Source organism: Cavia porcellus, unplaced genomic scaffold, assembly GCF_034190915.1.
Source record: "Cavia porcellus strain 051 isolate PalLab524CR breed Dunkin Hartley unplaced genomic scaffold, mCavPor4.1 scaffold_17, whole genome shotgun sequence".
Taxonomy (NCBI): Eukaryota; Metazoa; Chordata; class Mammalia; order Rodentia; family Caviidae; genus Cavia; species Cavia porcellus.
Genome location: NW_026947500.1, coordinates 45,086,934 through 45,100,978, shown reverse-complemented (window position 1 = coordinate 45,100,978; position 14,045 = coordinate 45,086,934). Strand labels below are relative to the sequence as shown.

At 59.2% G+C, this 14,045-nt stretch overlaps 3 protein-coding genes across 4 annotated transcripts; 2 read left to right on the top strand and 1 right to left on the bottom strand.

Moving 5' to 3' along the window:
• Pde4c (phosphodiesterase 4C) lies at positions 1-4,136 on the top strand. Its single transcript, XM_063229062.1, is given in 14 exon segments — positions 1-448; positions 989-1,154; positions 1,398-1,502; positions 1,609-1,707; positions 2,097-2,267; positions 2,359-2,415; positions 2,417-2,459; positions 2,710-2,864; positions 2,941-3,019; positions 3,022-3,062; positions 3,164-3,346; positions 3,663-3,687; positions 3,690-3,838; positions 3,841-4,136. Coding segments are annotated over 14 exon segments (1,551 nt in total). The 5' UTR covers positions 1-239; the 3' UTR covers positions 3,910-4,136.
• A 3,111-nt stretch (positions 4,137-7,247) lies between these two features.
• Rab3a (RAB3A, member RAS oncogene family) lies at positions 7,248-11,380 on the top strand. 2 transcript variants are annotated; one of them, XM_003465093.5, is made up of 5 exons: positions 7,248-7,443; positions 8,431-8,658; positions 9,631-9,749; positions 10,120-10,244; positions 10,757-11,380. In XM_003465093.5, exons 2-5 carry the CDS (start codon positions 8,431-8,433, stop codon positions 10,945-10,947), a joined length of 663 nt encoding a protein of 220 aa, XP_003465141.1. In that variant the 5' UTR covers positions 7,248-7,443; the 3' UTR covers positions 10,948-11,380. The 2 variants fall into 2 exon arrangements, with proteins under 2 accessions (XP_003465141.1, XP_063084064.1); XM_063227994.1 differs by lacking the exon at positions 7,248-7,443 and adding an exon at positions 7,838-7,857.
• Mpv17l2 (MPV17 mitochondrial inner membrane protein like 2) lies at positions 11,007-13,136 on the bottom strand. The gene is made up of 5 exons (XM_003465184.5): positions 12,919-13,136; positions 12,491-12,661; positions 12,113-12,189; positions 11,864-11,992; positions 11,007-11,642 (listed from the first exon to the last, which is right to left on the bottom strand). Exons 1-5 carry the CDS (start codon positions 13,103-13,105, stop codon positions 11,607-11,609), a joined length of 600 nt encoding a protein of 199 aa, XP_003465232.2. The 5' UTR covers positions 13,106-13,136; the 3' UTR covers positions 11,007-11,606.
• Between the last annotated feature and the right edge of the window lie 909 nt (positions 13,137-14,045).

Genomic DNA, 14,045 nt, shown 5'->3' with positions numbered 1-14,045 from the left:
ACCCAGCTGTGTCCCGAAGGCCAGGTTTGGGTGCCGAAAGGGTTAGGACGTGGCCAAACTGATCCGGGAGCCCCCGTCCTTCTGGATTTCACTTCCTAAGAGCCCTTGGGGATGTGGTTTGCCAGGCTCACTTAGAAACGCGTGGCATGGGCCTGGGAGAGCTGCAGAGACCGCTTGGGGACACCTGAACCGGGCCCCGGGTCCAGAGAGACACCCCAAACCCACCCACCCCTGGGAGGATGCTAAGACACCCAGCTCACCCCTGGCCCCTGACTGCTGTCCCTCCCACCTCCAGCTTTGACCTGGACAATGGGCCCTCATGCAGCAGGGCCGCCCAGGCCCCGGGCTCCCACAGCCAGCGGGCAGAGCCCTTCCTGTACCCGTCAGACAGCGACTGTGAGCTGTCGCCAAAGGCCGAGTCTCGGAACTCCTCTGCCGCCAGCGACCTGTAAGTCGGGGCTCCCGGGACGCGGCCTCCCCCACTTTCCTTTGCTCTCTTCTTTCTACTGTTTCTCTGTTCAGGAAACTCCTTCAAGGCACCTTTTGAAATAGGTTTTCCAGCTTAAGTAGGAGTTTGCCAGGCAGCTAATTTTTCAATTGAATGTGTAGCCCATTATAACAGGCAGTGTTATCTGCTTGGTCTTGGAATGGTTTGGGGTGCGACTGGTGACCCAGATATATTAAGGCAGTATGCAAACCAACACGGGGATTCGAGTCCCCTGGCGGGCAAATTGCTTCTGGCCTGATTCTGCTAAGACCGCTTGTCCTTGGAACTCAGCTTCCCCACTTATGAGACACAGAGAGGCTGATTAGGGGTGGCTGTGGGTCTCTGAGGGAGTTGGGTGAGAGGACCTGGGCTCTCTCCAACCGCCGTCTCCCAGCAGAGACGAAGACCTGATCATGACACCCTTTGCCCAGGTGAGTGTCACCCCGTGTTGCCTGAACCGCGGGCAGAGCCGCCCCTTCCCCCTAATTCTGCCTCCCGTAGGTCCTGGCCAGTCCTGGTCCCCGCCCCTCCTTTTCCGCAGTTCAAGCGCGTGCTGAATCGAGAGCTGATCCACCTGTCCGAAACCAGCGGCTCCAGGAACCAGGTGTCCAAATACATCTCCCGGACCTTCCTGGGTGAGCTGCGGAGGAAGAAGGGTTACTTCCGGGTGGACGGGGCTTGACAGCTAGGGCTGTGAGATAGGAGTAGAAGTTTGCCGTTTGGAGGGCATTAGAGGCTTGGGTCTCCAGCCTGAGAGACAGGACGCTGCGTGCCACACGTAGCAGAAGGGGTCGCCAGAACCAGCCACGACAGATAGGGGAGGCCGGGCAGTTGTTTGGCAACAACTACTTAGTGGTGGTGGCTGGGCTGGCTCTAGGACTGAGACCCCGCTGAGCCCTCCCCCACACAGACCAGCACGCTGACGTGGAGTGCACCCGCGGCCCCTGTCCGAGACTGCCGGCCTCCGCGGGCTTCCAAGCCCGGCCTGTCTGCGGCCACCGTCCTGCGCTTCGGGGTGAAGACGGACTAGGAGGGGCAGCTGGCAAAGGTGGGCCCGCGTGAGAGGGCGGGGCTCTGAATCAGCGCAGTGCTGCTGGGGCCACTGACTGTCTCATTTTCAGGAACTGGAAGACACCAACAAGTGGGGCCTCAACGTGTTCCAAGTGGTTGATCTAAGTGGGAACCGGCCCCTGACAGCCATCCTGTTCAGCATCTTCCAGGTACTGCCTGTGACTTTGGCTACTCATACCTCAGGGTGTCCTCCTCTTCCCACCCAACAACTCAGGGACACACACTCTTCAATGCTTCTCTGATGCTGTTGAGTGGAATATTTTGAGCAGGGTATTGACGGATGAATAGGTGTTCACTACATTGACTACAAACCTCAGTCCCTGGGCCTGGCTCTGAAAAAACGCCTGTGCTCTGGAGAGAACAGTCCTGAGGTGGGGAGTGGACTATAGCAGGCCCGGGAGTGAAGAAGTTTAGGAGAGAGCAAGGGAGAGCACCCTGCAGGAGAGGGCTTTGAAGGCGATATAGGAGTTCACAAGAGGAAACAAATAGAAGCAATTTGTGCTGGAGCCTCAAGGATTGAGGGCCTGTGATGGACCAGGAGCGGGACCTGCTAAAGACATTCCAGATCCTAGTGGACATGCTGGCCACCTACCTGCTGACGCTTGAAGGTCACTACCTCGCCGATGTGGCCTGTCACAACAGCCTGCACGCAGCTGACTTGGCTCAGTCTGTGCATGTGCTGCTGGCCACGCCCCGCACTCGAGGTACCGCCCCTTGCTGCAGGTAGGTGGCGGGGCTTGTCGAGTGTGGGCGGGGCTTGGGCGGCTGCCCAGCCCTCACAGCTCAAGCCTGGGCAGGAGGTCTTCACAGACCTAGAGGTCCTGGCTGCCATCTTCGCCAGCGCCATCCACGACGTGCGTAGACCACCTTGGCGTCTCCAACCAGTTTCTCATCAACACCAGTGAGTTGCGATGGGGCAGGCTAGGCCTTGTCCTCCCTGTTCACACACACACTTTGGTGGACAGAGCTGAACAAGACACCTCCATCGCTGCACAGTCAGATCTGATAGAGGGACTAGGTGACTTTCGCGAGGAGTGGGCATTTAGAGTTGGGCCTTCCAAGTGCGGGTAGGAGTTCTCCAAGGAGCCCGAAAACCTGCCTTTGGATCGAGTGTGCTGGGTGGGTGGACTTGAAGCTTCCGCTTCCTGCAGAGTCAGAGCTGGCGCTGATGTACGGCGACATCTCTGTGCTGGAGAACCATCATTTGGCGGTGGGCTTCACGCTGCTGCAGGCTGACAACTGTGACATCTTCTGGAACTTGAACGCCAAGCAGTGGCTGAGTCTGCGCAGGATGGTGATTGACATGGTGAGGCAAGGTGCAGCCCCTTGGCACGAGCTTGGCTTCATCCTGTGTGTGCTCACGCCTGCCTCGGCGTCCCCAGGTCCTGGCCACCGACATGTCCAAGCGCATGAACCTGCTGGCTGACCTCAAGACCATGGTGGAGACCAAGAAAGTGACGAGCCTGGCCTCCTGCTGTTGGACACCTATGCTGACCGCATCCAGGTGGGGGAGACTCCAGCTGCGTGCCTCAGTTTCCCCTCCTGTAACAGGGTGGCAGGGCTGGGCCGAGTCAGCTCCCTGAGTCTTGATCCCGAACCCCACAGGTCCTGCAAAACTTGGGCCACTGCACTGACCTCGGCAACCCCACCAAGCCATTGCCCCTCTACCGTCAGTGGACAGGTCCCATCATGGCTGAGTTCTTCTGGCAGGGCGACAGGGAGCATGAGTCCAGCCTGGCCGTCAGCCCCATGTGCCACATGCACACAGCCTCGGTGGAGAAGTCCCAGGTGTGTGGTGACTGCACTGTGATGGCTTGGAAGTGGGAGGGAAAGGAGGGGCTGAGGCACTCCCACAACCCCAGCTTAATCCTCACCTTCTGGTGCTAGTGACAGAACCTAGGACTTCACATGTGCCAAGCAGATGCTCTGACCCCTTCATTTCTATGAAGGGTTATATGAATAGGATTTTGCAGGTTAAATAGGAGTTGGGAAATGGAATTCCAAGCAGTGGAAACAATATGGCCAAATACCTAGAAGATGCACGAGTTCCAGGGTGCACTGTGACTCACCACACACCTGTTGCCTTCTCTGTGCCGCTTTCCAGGTGGGCTTCATTGACTACATTGCCCACCTCTGTGGGAGACATGGGCTGACCTGGTCCACCCTGACACACTGGACCTGTTGGATACGCTGGAGGACAACAGGTCCTGGTACCGCAGCAGGGTCCCTTGGAGCCCCTTGGACATGGGTGGCTCAGAGAAGGGGGCCCCCGACAGGTTCCCCCCTTTGAGCTGATGCTGGAGGAAGCAGAAGAGGAGCAGGCTGCAGCTGCAGGGTGTCCGTATGGTTAGCTCCTGTCCCCTCGGGCAGCGGGGACCGGCAAGGTTTTGAGGAGCTGACCATAGACCAGGTGGGAAGCGTGAGGCTCAAGGCCTCAGCCTCTCATCGGTACGGGAGGGCTGGCATCCAGCAGGGCCGCCTTCCCAGCAGTTGCCCGGAGCCCAGGGTTCACCTGCTTCCTTTCCGTTTCCCTTTGGTGTGTTTGGTTTTGAACCCAGAGCCTTCATGCCCAGCTCCAGGCCGGCCCCTGTTTTATTGTTTTGAGACAGGGTCTTACTAAACCATTGAGTTGCCTGGGCTGACTTTACATGTGGGATCCCCTGCCTCAGCCTGCTAGAGTGCTGGGATCACACGTGTGCGGCACCTTGCCACCTCCTCCTCCTCCTCCTGTCTTTCCTCACACCCTGTCTTCTCCTTTCGGGCTGGGGGGCTCCCAGGCGCTGCCAGGCCAGCGCTCACACTGCCATCTTCGGCCTGCGGTGACCACTCTGACCCCGTCTGGCCAGGACAGCAGGCCGTGTTCGCCACTTGGTCTCCTTGGTAATAGGTGACAGCCACCAAACCCTCCCCTACCCTGTGGGCTCTGTGAATCACTCTGGGGCTGCTCTAGGGTCGCCCTGGAGTCTGGAAGTGTTTTCTTGTCGATCATATCTGTCTGGGCCTCAGTGTCCCCGCTGTAGCCCAATCCCAGATCTTTGCTGTACTTTGGTTGAGGGCATGATGCCTGTGACCTGCCGGAAAATATCTTAGAAATTTGGGGCCTTTAGATGTTTCTCTGGGGCTCAGTAAACCCTTTAGGCTTCAGGACACCCCGTTTTCTAATATTAGTGGCCCAGTCAGTGACGGTGGTGCCGAGTTCCAGGAGGCTGAGGCAGGAGGGTAGTGATTTAAAGGCCAGCCTGGGCTACGTAGCAACACAATGGCACAACATGAAAAATTAAAAGGCCTGAAGGTGTGGCTCAGTGGTGAGCCCTGGCCTCACATAACCGCCCCCCCCAAAAGTCCTACTGGACGAGTGGGGAAACGGAGGCACGGAACCGTGGTTTATCAGCCGGGGAGGAGGGGTCAGGAGCCGATGTTGGTCAGCAGCGGTCCCTGGCGGCGGGAGCGGGCAGCGCAGCGGCGTCCGGTTCTCTGTGGGCCGGAAACGCACGCGCGATCCGCGTCATCCTGCGGGGCCAGCTGGCTTCGATCATAAATATTATGATAACCGGGGCTGCGCTTCCTCGTCATCACTGACGCCGAGGTTCCTCCCGGAAAAACCAGAGCCCACCCGGGTCGCGAACTTAGGACAGTTCCTCGCGGGTGCCTTTCCTCCCTCGTCTGCAAAGAGTCTGCCAAGAATGGGGGCACGAAAAGAAGAAAATAAACTGTGGGTACAAGTCAGTGCAGTCGCTCGCTTCCGGCCGCGTCCCGCCTTTACCTGTCCATGAGAACCTTGGTCGTTAGGCCCCGCGTGGGACGCAGTGCGTGACAGGTCCCAGCAGTGTACATAAACGGCTGCATCACTGGGAGGCTGAGGCAGGAAGGTTGCCGCCAGTTCAAGGCCAGCGAAACCCTGTCTCCAAATCCAGCGCAGAAATAGTGTTTCCTCTTCCTCAAGTTCCTCCCTCATTTCCATGACCAAAGTTGTCGTTCATTTGATGGCACGGTGGTACTGGGCACCCGTGCCCAGGTGTGAATCCTGAATGCCACAGCTCACAGATGGGTAACAGATAAATTAGAATGGTCAATTTTAAAAAATGTGGGCAACCCATTCAGGACCCGTCTCTCACTAATTTCGTATTTCCCATTCTGTTTCTCAAAGAATCCTACAAAAACCCAAAATTTTTTCTTCCCTTGGGCGGTGGCACTGAGGTTTGAACCCAGCGCTTGCGCACTGGGCTACATCGCCAGCGCCTTCCACGTTTCCATGTGAAGGCCTCGCGCTGTTACGCAGGGGTGGCCTCAAACTTGTAATCCCCTGCCTCAGCCTTCCAAGTACTGGAGTTACTCAGCCATCACGCGCAGCCTACTGTTTTTATTTTTAAGCAAACCAGAAGCGGATGGCCATCCTAGCGGCTGCCTGCCCCTGGGTGTTTTTGCGGTCGCCTGACTCAGCCTCTCCTCCTCCCCTAGGCCGACTCCAACCCCCACGGGGGTCGCGCGCACAACTGCTATTTATGTTTTGCTCTGAATTTGACCTCCGCCGTGGGTGGGGGAGGGAGATGAATAGGTCACCCTGAGCAAAGCTACATCTCTGATGTGCAGGGCAGGGTGCGGTGGGTGCCCCACGCGCGGCGCAGGCGCAGCTATTGGGCGCAGCACCCCGCAGCTGGCAGCTGTCTACAAGTAGGCGGGGCCCCAGGGATGGGGCTCCATTGTTCCCAAATGTGGTACAAAAACGGGGGGGGGGGGCAGTCAGGACCCCCGGGACTGGGGGTCTCGGAATCCCCGCTCAAAGAATCTGACATTTGCCTCGAGGGGCCACGCGTGGTGCACCGTGACCCCTTAAGTCTCCCGCCAGCAGTGCGGGGTGTCTCTCCTGTACCCCGCTTTTCCGGTCTTTGGAGGTTTAAGACACAGGATGGTTCTCTAACCCTGACTTCGTCTTGTTTTCCAGGACAACGGGGGCGGGGGAGGCGCCAGAGGAGGGTTCTGGGGCGCCCACCCTCCATTTCTGGGGACCGCCAGGGGGCCGTACTGATCCCATTTTGTCTGCGTCTTACAGCTTCAGACGCGGGAGGGTAGGGTCCCTATCGGCTCCACCTAGGGGTCTAACACACCCGAAACTGGATGGGGACCTCTCGTCCCTCTGTCCTCTTTTTTATGTATTCTGAGCCTAAATATTGGGGTGGGTAGGGCATGGAACCATCATCTCGCCAACTGCATGCAGTTCCCCGTCTCTGAAATTAGGGCAAGGGGCATTAAGTGAGGCGTCACGGCACCTCGGACGAGGCTTGGGCTGTAGGAGACGCGGACTTGGGGTGCTTGCTAGTGGGGAGCGACGCCCTTTCCAAGACCCCGGCACCTGCGAGGCCGCAGGTTCTCCGCCCTTCAAATAGCTGAGAGCTATCTCCGGAGAGGAGGAGGGAGTTGACAGCGTCTGATTGGTGAATTGGTCAGTCGCTCGACTATTAAAACCAATGAGAAGCTTACAGGCAGCCCGGCCTCCAGAGGCGGGCAGAGGCGGAGCGAGGCCTGGAGCCACCCCCACTTGCTGGGGAGCCCAGTTTGGGTCCGCCCCTGTAACAAGTCAATCTGTGAGAGAGCCCCGCCCTTTCCCGCTGCAAGCCGGCTCCGGCCACGGTTCTAGGCGAGGCCCCACCCCATGACGCAACAGCTCATCTGCATGCTCTGCCACGCCCCTTCTGCGTCACGCCGCGTCTGCAGGTGCGGCCCCGCCCCGCTCTTTGCAGGACGTCACCGGGGACTGCAGGGGCCAAGCTATCGCTGCACCGCTGTCGCTGCTGTCGCGCAGCTCCACGCCAACTCCGGGCTCCCGTCGCCGCCACCGCCCGAGAAGTCTCCACCGCTTGGTCGCTGCCACCTGGGTGCAGGACGAGGTGAGCTCCGGCAGCTGCGCGCCCCGCTGGGGCCCGCATAACCTTCATTTGACTGCAACGGGGACGCGGCGGGGAGCAGGGCGGGAACGCGCTCCGGGGATCGGGGTACCGGGCGCCCGCACGCGCACCGGCGCCCCCAATATGCCCCTCCCCCGGCACCTCCACCGGGCGCTGCGGCGGAGGGGGAGGGGAGGGCGCGCCTGCAGGCCGCGGTGCGCGCGGGAGGCTGCTGCGTGCGCGTGCGCGTGGTGTGCACACTCGTGTGCGTGCGCGCCGGTGCCTGGGACTATACACCCTTGCGTGTGGACCTAGGTCTGCCCGGTGATCCGGTCGGGGTCAGTGGCGAAGCCACGGTGCGCGCCAGCCACACCGTGCGGCTAAGCATGTGGATGGTGCGTGTGCCTGCTTGGCCAGGTGACAGAGACGCACACGCCTGCATGGGTGCGGGGAGCCGGGCGCCCGGGTGGGTCTGCACGTTCCCGTGTGGAGATTGATGTGTGTACAGGTGTGGCGGTTCCACCTTTGTGGCCATTGGGGTTCGCACCCGCATGTCTGTAGGGCACGCGTGTCTGCAGGCCGTGTGCGGGTGCCTGCGGTGCCAGCTGCACGTGAGCTGTGCACGTTCGCCTGTGTCACATGCTGCAGAGGCGTCAGTGCGAGCTTTCAGCCCAGGGGCTTGGGATCAGGGTGGCCGAAGACTTGGGATGCACCCTTCCTGGGGCCAGGAAAGGTTAATAGTAGTGGCCAATTGTAGTTCCAACCCACACCCCGGGTCCCACAACGGGGTTTAGGGTTCCAGGCCAATCTGGGGTACAGAGACATCCCTACCTTTGTCTCCTTGAGCCCCACCTTAGAAACATCCCAAGGTCACAGCAAGACTCTGCTGGGGAACCCCATGAATACTGGGGCTCCCTATGGGGTCATTTGTCTCCAGCCTGGCCTGTGGGAATGTGGGAACCCACTTACGCTGTCTCCTTGCTCCTCCAGATGGCATCTGCCACAGACTCTCGCTATGGGCAGAAGGAGTCTTCGGACCAGAACTTCGACTACATGTTCAAAATCCTGATCATCGGCAACAGCAGCGTGGGGAAGACATCCTTCCTCTTCCGCTACGCTGATGATTCCTTCACACCGGCTTTTGTCAGCACCGTGGGCATCGACTTCAAGGTCAAGACCATCTACCGCAATGACAAGAGGATCAAGCTGCAGATCTGGGTGGGTGGGCTCCCATCCCCCCCCCCTGCACTACAGCTGGCCTGGTCCCCTTCCCTTGTCACTCACTGCCACCCTGGCCTGGACCAGGTGCACACCACTGGTGCCCAACCCTGGCTCTCGCTCTCGCTCTCACCATTCTCAGCCTTGCTTGGCACCAGGGTCAGGCAGGTCTTGTTCCCAAAGACAGTGCTCCCACAAAGGACTGAGGTGGGTCAGTGTGGCATGGCCTCTCCATAGCTGCTGTCACCATCTTGCACCTGCCTCTCTTCAGGTGTTGATTATTATTACTTCTTTTTGTCTGAGACGGTCTCACTATGCAGTTCAGGCTGGTCTGGAGCTCACTTTGTACCCCAGGCTGGCCTCAAACTCACAAGGATCCTCCTGCCTCAGCCTCCCGAATGCTGAGACTAAGCCACCATGCCTGGCTTAACTTTTTGTCTTTTTAGTTATTTTTTTTATTTTTTTTATCGGTACCAGGGATCGAACTCACGACTGCCTGCTTGCAAGGCAGGTGCTTATGCTGCTGAGCTAAATCCCCAGCCCCTTAATTTTTTATTTTGACACAAGCTCTCAGTAAGTCACTGAGTTGCCCAGGCTGGGTTCAAACTTGTGATCCTCCTGCCTCAGCCTCCTGAAGCTGCCATGCCTGCCTCTCCTGGTCTTGAACCTCTCTCCATCCCCCTTTCCTCTTGCCTTTTGCGCCTGCCCTTGCTGCACTGCTTCAGGCCGTGCTTGTGTGGCTGTTCCTGTCCCAGGAGGGCAGGGACTCACATCCTCCGGTTAACACTGTGTCCCCTGAACCCACAGGGTGACCAGCCTGGTGGTGCTTATTGAGTGACTGAGGGAGTGCTGGAGGGGAGGCAACTCTGTGTGGTGGTTCAGGTGACCTGGCTGCTGTCCCTGCCCCAGCCAGGTCACACAGGCTGTGCCACACTGTGTCCTGGGTCCTGAGCCCTGGTTCTTTCCCTACAGGACACGGCAGGACAGGAGCGGTACCGCACCATCACCACAGCCTACTACCGTGGTGCTATGGGCTTCATTCTCATGTACGATATCACCAACGAGGAGTCCTTCAATGCCGTGCAGGACTGGTGAGGCCTCACCCTGCTGGGCCTGGCATGGAGGGAGAGGAGGGTCCAGGAGGGAACACTGTGGACATATAGGGAAATGGGCAACCCCAGGGGGCAGGAGGGACTGAAGCTGAGGAACCAGCTGGGTCCTGTACAGGTGCAAAATGTGCACCTGGAATCCCTGTCCTCAGGAGGCTGAGATCTCGTCTCTGTGAGTTTGAGGGCAGCCTGGGCTACGCAGTGAGTTCAAGGCCAGTCTGAGCTATACAGTGAGTCAAATGCTATCTCAGCCACAAATAAAATGGGATAGGGAATGTGTCTCAGTGATTGGACCCTGAATCCTCCCCTTTGGGGCCTCCCAGCTGTAAACACCCATGGCCAACTCCTGCAGGTCCACGCAGATCAAGACCTACTCATGGGACAACGCCCAAGTGCTGCTGGTGGGTAACAAGTGTGACATGGAAGACGAGCGTGTGGTGTCATCGGAACGTGGCCGGCAGCTGGCTGACCACCTTGGTGAGTATCACACAGGCCACTGATGTGGGGGAGATGCACCTAATGCATACAGTGAGCCAGGATAGGGCATGGATTCAGATCCTAGCAATTCACACTCTCTACAAATGGACACTTCAAGAACCACATGAGATGGATTTTGATGGATGTATAGGAGTTCACAATAGAGAGAGTGATTCATTCTGATGCCCTCACTCTCTCTGGATTCATGTTGGGGGGTGCCGGGCCACTGCAAGGCTCCTGATTTTGTAATTAGAAGGTGAGACCCAGGTGGGAAGAGTTCACTGGGAGCCAGGCTGTGCAGGGCTTGGTGAGGGTGGCTGTGGATTGAAGCAGGGCAAAGGAAACAAAGGTCAGAGAGAGAGAGACAGACAGACAGACAGATCCTGTGTGTTGTGCTGTAGGTGGGGGGAACAGGAGGGCCCCTCGGGGGAACTGATGGTCACGCAGGACCCCAATAGGCGATGCAGGCCCGGGAAGGCAGCTCTATTCCCTGCCACAATTGCCCACTGTAGGATTCGAGTTCTTTGAGGCCAGTGCCAAGGACAACATTAACGTAAAGCAGACCTTCGAGCGTCTGGTGGACGTCATCTGCGAGAAGATGTCTGAGTCCCTGGACACGGCAGACCCCGCAGTCACGGGCGCCAAGCAAGGTCCGCAGCTCAGCGAACAGCAGGCGCCCCCGCACCAGGACTGCGCCTGCTGAGGGCCCCACCCCTGCCAGGCCCCACCCCTGGGCAATGGCCCCGCCCCTGCCGTCCTGTATTTATTATCGTAGTTATTTATTTATTTATTGACAACATCCCGCTTCCCACTCTCCGCCGCCCTCCTCCCCGGTTGGTTTTTCTAATCTACCATCACAGTCCTTGGTTGCAAAGCAGAGGCCAGGTGACACCTGGAACTGGCCGGTTGGGTGACAGGAGGTATCCTCCAGCCCGCCCTGAGATCCTGCTCCGAATACCCTTCGGACCATGGGGTCAGCGTCTGGTGAGGCTCCCTCAGTCTCAGCTTCCTGAGTGGGTGGGGGGCTGCTGGGCCCCCAGCCCTGTTCTGACGTCGTGAGTGTCCAACGTGCACCCCGGCCCCCTAGGAAATGTCACACCACCACCACCACATTCCAATAAAGCGAATGGACAATGCGGTGTTGCTGTAGTGGTACCTGCCACCCTGGGATGGCAGTTGAATGGGTTCTCAGTGTGGCTCTGGCAGGGCTATGGGGCGCCCTGGAGTGGTCTCGGCAGTGCTGGGGCCTAGACGCTGGGCCACGAGCTCTCGAAGAACAGCTGGGGAGCTGAGGGCGGGGATCCTGCAGCCGGAGGAGTCAGTCCCGCTCCGAGGTGGCTGGCCCTGGCCGGCATCTAGTCCTCAGTCCCCAGCCTGGGGCGCTAGAGTCGCAGGGATCTGTCCCACAGAGGCTATGGTCACTGCCAGGTGCCTCCCAGCACTTCCCCTATCAGTCACTGCCCTAGGGATGAGTCCCACTAGACAGTCACACGGGGACCTGGGGAGGACTCCTGGCCCTGCACCAGACCCACCCACCATGAGATGCCGGCTCATCCCCACTTCCTGCTGCACCTGCAGTGCCATTTGGGGCCAGGGACACTCAAGCCCACCGAGCTCACCCGATATTTCAGGTAGGACAGGTACGTGTCCCAGCCCAGCGTCAGGCTGTTGACGTAGGTGACCCGGAACTGGGGGGGCACGAAAAGAAAGTTCACCAGCTGCGCAGCGGGCCACACACACCAGTCAGCCTGTGGAAGTGGGGGAAAGGGGCGCGTGAGGGGTGTAGGGGCTCTGGGAGGCTTGGCCTCAAAGGTGATGAGGGGCGTGGCTTTGGCTACGGGGGCGTGTCCCCAGAGGACTCCTCCCACCTTGTAGAATTCCCAGAACTTCTCCTGCAGCTCCTGGCAGCTCTGACTCAGTGTCTGGCCCTCCAGACAGCCAAGGCCTGGAAAGGAAACCGAGTGTCAGACAGCTGAGTGGCGTGGTGGCAGGATGATGGGCAGGTGTGACGGGAGTGACAGCAAGGGACCAGGGACAAGGGCGAGGCGCTCCCCCTGCACATAAACATGGGCCCCAGAGGAGACTTGGGGCCGGGCAGCCCATCATCTTCAGGCCCCTTCCCCAATGGGACACCGAGCTTGCAAGGCTGGGCCTGAGCCTGGGCTCCTCCAGTCCCAGCTGTGTCGCTGCTCCGGGGAGCGCGAGTACCCACTCCCACCCGGACCGTCTGGCGTTCCCGTCCTTACCCAGGAAGTACCAGACGCCCAGCAGCGGCGAGGCCACCAGCTGGTCCATGAGCACCTTCCTGACGACGTTCGGGAGGCCGCGCAGGCCCGCGGCGGGGAGGACGTGGTCCAGCCACAGGTACCAGTAGTGTAGGAAGGGGCCCATGCTGCAGCCCACGGCGAACATGCGGGCTGGAGACGGGCAGGATCAGGCGCAGCACCCGCCACGCCCTCCCTCCCCGGGACCGGCGAAAAAGGCGCCGCGCCAGGCGTAGTCTGGGCTGGAGGGACAAGACCCAGAGTGGAGGGGACGGCGACCCGAAGACACTCAGGGAGGGTCTGGCAGGGTCTACGGCTCAGGGGTCACGGCCCGCCTGTCCGGCCGGGGATCCCCGAATCCGAGTGAAGTGTCAAAGGTGACGGGTAAAGAGCAGCAGCGCGGTCCTCACCTGAGCGCCGAGGGCTATACGTCTGGCCGGGCCGCGCACGGATCTCCCAGGCCTGCCGCGCGCCGTCCCCGGCCGCCATGAGCACGCCGCAGCCCAGCGTGTTGGTGACGAGCAACGCACGGCCGTGGAACAGGGGCTGACACGCCGCCCAGACCCCGCGCACCCAGCGCCAGGTCCCCGGCGCCATGGCCACCCGCCCGGAACCCGCTTACCACCCCGTCCCACCCGCCCCAGCTGTCCGGGCCAATCGCGAGTCCCTATCGCTTTCCTAGTGCCCACCCACACCAGAGTTCACCAATCCGATCTGTTTTTACGCTCTACCTGCCCTCCCCGAGGCACTAACCAATCGTCTTGAGCCAGATTTAGCCCGCCCCCAGAAATATTGTCCAATAAAAAGCAGTCATGCCTTTCCAAGGTTGATCGATGGCGAACCGTTCACCGCCTCCGTAGCTGGCGCACCAATTGCAAATAAGTTTCGCTCAGTCAAGTGGTGACGTTATACCTTTGTTTCCCTGTTCCTTCATACACTGGCCGATGCTACCCGTAGCCACACCCCTGCTTAAAGTACTGTCCAACCAAAGATGGGGACTGCACAAGGAAATCAGGGACTGTAGCCTCGCCTCCTAAATCGAAAATGACCAATCGGAGATAGGCACTGTGCTCTCGGGCCTAGTTGCCATGCAGATTTCAATTTCGGCAGGACTTAACTGCGGTGTTGATCTCGTGACCTACGCAGCTGCAGGTGCTGGAAGTCCATTTCGCGGCTTTCTGCAAGTGTAGGGAGAAAGAGCTGAGGTTTTGTGACAGTCGTCCTGTAGCAGCCAGGTTCCTGCATTGACCCTCTGTGTTGTGGTGCACGCCTGTAATTTCAGCACTAAGGAGGGATCCCTGAGTCAGGAGGATCTCCCTGAGTTCGAGGCCCCTTGGGCTACATAGTAAATTCAAGGCAGCCTGAGCTACATAATAGACCCTGTCTCAAAATACTAATAAAATCCCAGCACTCGGGAAACTAAGGCAGGAGGATCGTTGCAAGTTGGAGACCAACCTGAGCTACAAAGTGAGCTCACGTCCAGCCAGAAATGAACAGTGAGACACTGTCTCAAAAAAGACAAAACAAAACAAAACAA

Coding starts and splice junctions, on each gene's coding strand:
- Rab3a (XM_003465093.5), top strand. CDS start 8,431: ATGGCATCTGCCACAGACTCTCGCTATGGGCAGAAGGAGTCTTCGGAC. Junction 8,659..9,630: donor GGATCAAGCTGCAGATCTGG/GTGGGTGGGCTC, acceptor CTTTCCCTACAG/GACACGGCAGGACAGGAGCG. Junction 9,750..10,119: donor TTCAATGCCGTGCAGGACTG/GTGAGGCCTCAC, acceptor CAACTCCTGCAG/GTCCACGCAGATCAAGACCT.
- Mpv17l2 (XM_003465184.5), bottom strand. CDS start 13,105: ATGGCGCCGGGGACCTGGCGCTGGGTGCGCGGGGTCTGGGCGGCGTGT. Junction 12,662..12,918: donor GTATAGCCCTCGGCGCTCAG/GTGAGGACCGCG, acceptor GCCCGTCTCCAG/CCCGCATGTTCGCCGTGGGC. Junction 11,993..12,112: donor AGTTCTGGGAATTCTACAAG/GTGGGAGGAGTC, acceptor CCACTTCCACAG/GCTGACTGGTGTGTGTGGCC.